General features: G+C 39.8%; 1 protein-coding gene across 1 annotated transcript; it reads right to left on the reverse strand.

The window, feature by feature from the left end:
- Positions 1-257: 257 nt before the first annotated feature.
- On the reverse strand, positions 258-1,625 carry LOC117390142 (interferon-inducible GTPase 5-like). The gene is made up of 3 exons (XM_033987798.2): positions 1,601-1,625; positions 971-1,522; positions 258-903 (listed from the first exon to the last, which is right to left on the reverse strand). The coding sequence occupies exons 1-3, from the start codon at positions 1,623-1,625 to the stop codon at positions 263-265; spliced, it is 1,218 nt and encodes a 405-aa protein (XP_033843689.1). The 3' UTR covers positions 258-262.
- Positions 1,626-2,809: the final 1,184 nt, after the last annotated feature.

A 2,809-nucleotide genomic window follows, 5' to 3' on the forward strand; every position in this document is an offset into this window, starting at 1 on the left:
CTTCATCCTGTTTGAGTCCTGATTTAGTCCTGGTTTAATCTTGCTGTAGGTCTTTAGTGTGTTTGTAGGGTTTATTTACTTTTAGCACAGTATAAGTTGTCTAATCCTATTTCAATGTAGTTTTCATCTTTCAACTGCAGCACTTCAAAAATAATTTCTAAAAACCACCGACATTTTAACATTTATACACCAAGACATTTAAAAACTGAATTATTATGGTCATTAAGAAAGTAAATGTTGGTAAATCTACATTTTTTCATGTTTACACACGTGTGTTCAATGCCAGGCCTCTCATAAAAACACGATGTGCATCTCCTGTCAGTGAGTTTAGTATGTAATATAGTGCTTTGTAGGTTGTAAAACTTGAAAGACCCATTGCAATCGGTATTCCAATAACTGGGATAAACCTGGATCCTTCCTCAATAGCTGATGCTACAATGTGAGTGGCAGACATGGACAGCACTCTTAGCAGGAGCTCTTTGGTTACCTCACCTGCTGATGCCAGAGGAGATTTTAACTCTGCTTTGAGATTCTCTAAAGACACCCCACTAACTTCAGACAACTTCTGCAGCGACTCACGAGTAAGACCCAGTGATCTTAGACACAGTATCGTAAAAGCTAATATCATGGTCAAATCAAGACCCTCAGAAAAGCCAGGGACAGGTACAGCTGCTCCAGCTGCAGACGCTAAAGTGAGCCATTTTATTCTGCTCCCTAAAGCTTTTTTTTTCTGCTCAATGACCTCCTGACTAATGTTTGGCAGAGCGAGAAGGAGCACGTCTCGTTGGTGTTCAGGAAGTTCTCTCTCTAAAGTTTTCCAAAGCAGACTGAAATCGTACAGCTGAAGTCTGAGACTGGTCACCAAGAAGACTTTTGGAGACTTGATACCGAGGTCCTGAAGTCCTGCATCAAAATAAAACAGAACATGAATGAGCATGTAGAGAAAACCCACCCAAACAAACACACTTACCTTCAGTGCAGTCATCCCTGATGGTTTTAAGGAGCTCCTCCTCATTTAGGTCTGGGTCACTGTCTTTCTCATCTTGGATGTTGTGGTCAATCTTGGATCGAACAAAGTAGAACTTTTTATTCATTCTCTGAATTTCTCGAGCCAGTTTTGCATCATTTTCTCTGAAACGATCATTGGAAACGATGATGAAGAAGTCGTACTTCTCAAACCCCACATGCTGCAGGTATTTGTCAGCTGTGAACCTGGTGGTACCGATCCCGGGCAGATCCCATATTTTAATCTTTTGGTTTTGTGGGTGAGGGTACTCTTTTGGCTCGATTGTGGTCTCCTTTACGCCTGTAGGGGCAGCGTCTTTTGTTTTGTTTTTTATTCCTCTCAGAGCATTGACCAGAGAAGATTTACCAGAGCCAGCCTCTCCAGTGATTGCAATGGTCAGAGGAAGATTGTTTAATCTTTCTATATAGTCCAGAGCCTTTGTAGCTGCTAGAGCCTGGTCATTATTTTGTAGAGCAGCTTGAAGTTCTTCTTTCCACTCTTTAACCATGATCCCCACTGGAAAAAGAAATGATAATAAACAATTATAATGAGTTATATGTTTATCATTTAACATAATTTTATTGTCCTCAGTACCGTCCACCCAGTCTTCATCCTCCATGTTTGACTTCTGATAGGACTGGGGCACCTCAAGACTGTGTCTTTTCTCCTCTGCTCTTCTTCACCTGCTGCACTTGTGTCTACGAGACTGTCAAACATTCAATTTACAGATGACATCAGAAAAAAATAAATAAAAATTTTGCAATAGTAACAGTTTTAAATTTTCATGAAGGGCAAAGGGTGTTTAATGAAAGCAAAAATCTCTCAGGAGGAATCTTCTGTTCACAAAAATAATAAACTATAGACTGTTATTGTTGAAATGTATCCATTTGTGGAAACATGACCTCGCATATAAATATAAATTCATCCCCCTGTTGGAACAATAATGTAATTTATAAATCTTTTCACAGTAAGGTCCATTCTGCAGCATTTTTCCACAGAACTGACTTGGATGACATCACTGCATCCTCATGCATTTTTGGACACAATTACGCACAGTGTTTTACATATTCCATCTAAACGTCTGCTTCCCTATTTCTTGTTTGGATGAATTTGCCTTTTGTACAGATCTCAGACATCTGATCTGGCATAACAGCACTTCCCTTAATCTCCATACCTTTGACTACACTTTGGAGTTTGATTACATCCTCAAAGTTACAGCACGCTAAGATCTCATGCCACGTTTGGACCTCATGACACACTTTATACTGGTTTGGATTAGTATCAACAGCTGGCAAATAATACAATATTTCATACTTGTGAATTTGAAATCTTGAAGGTCACATTTGCTCCTCCAACAGCTGCTCTCGCCACAGAAAAGATGTTGTGTCGATAGGAGGGATGTACAGAGCGTCTCGTAGTTGTGCCCTGTGCTCTTGTTCAGCGCTGTCCAATAAGTGTATTGTTGCAATTCCTCTGCATTGTTTGTTTGTTTGTTTGTTTATTATTTAATGAAGGGACAATGCATATTAAGAACAGAGGCATGGGGAACGAATCCCACACCTTGAGCATTGAGCCATTCCATTGCACCTTGCCCTATCGGCGAGTTACACTGAATGCCTTTCTTTTTGTATATGGACTCTTGGTGTATGTCTGCAAAAATTGCACTCGGGGTTGCCTCATTTTGCCCCTTTTAGTCCACATTTGTAACATGTCATGTTTGTATTGTCAGTTTTACCTTGAATGCTGCTGGTGTACTTCTTTTGGATATTTTTATCCTGCTTTGTGAATGTTTTCATCATGTTG

Source organism: Periophthalmus magnuspinnatus, chromosome 22 (genome assembly GCF_009829125.3).
Source record: "Periophthalmus magnuspinnatus isolate fPerMag1 chromosome 22, fPerMag1.2.pri, whole genome shotgun sequence".
NCBI classification, from domain to species: domain Eukaryota; kingdom Metazoa; phylum Chordata; class Actinopteri; order Gobiiformes; family Gobiidae; genus Periophthalmus; species Periophthalmus magnuspinnatus.

What these genes read in the sequence shown, in the direction of transcription:
- LOC117390142 (XM_033987798.2), bottom strand. Translation starts at nt 1,625, where the DNA reads ATGGAGGATGAAGACTGGGTGGACG. An exon ending in GGATGAAGACTGGGTGGACG is followed by an intron (nt 1,523 to 1,600) that starts GTACTGAGGACA and finishes TTCTTTTTCCAG; the next exon opens with TGGGGATCATGGTTAAAGAG. An exon ending in CAGGGATGACTGCACTGAAG is followed by an intron (nt 904 to 970) that starts GTAAGTGTGTTT and finishes ATTTTGATGCAG; the next exon opens with GACTTCAGGACCTCGGTATC.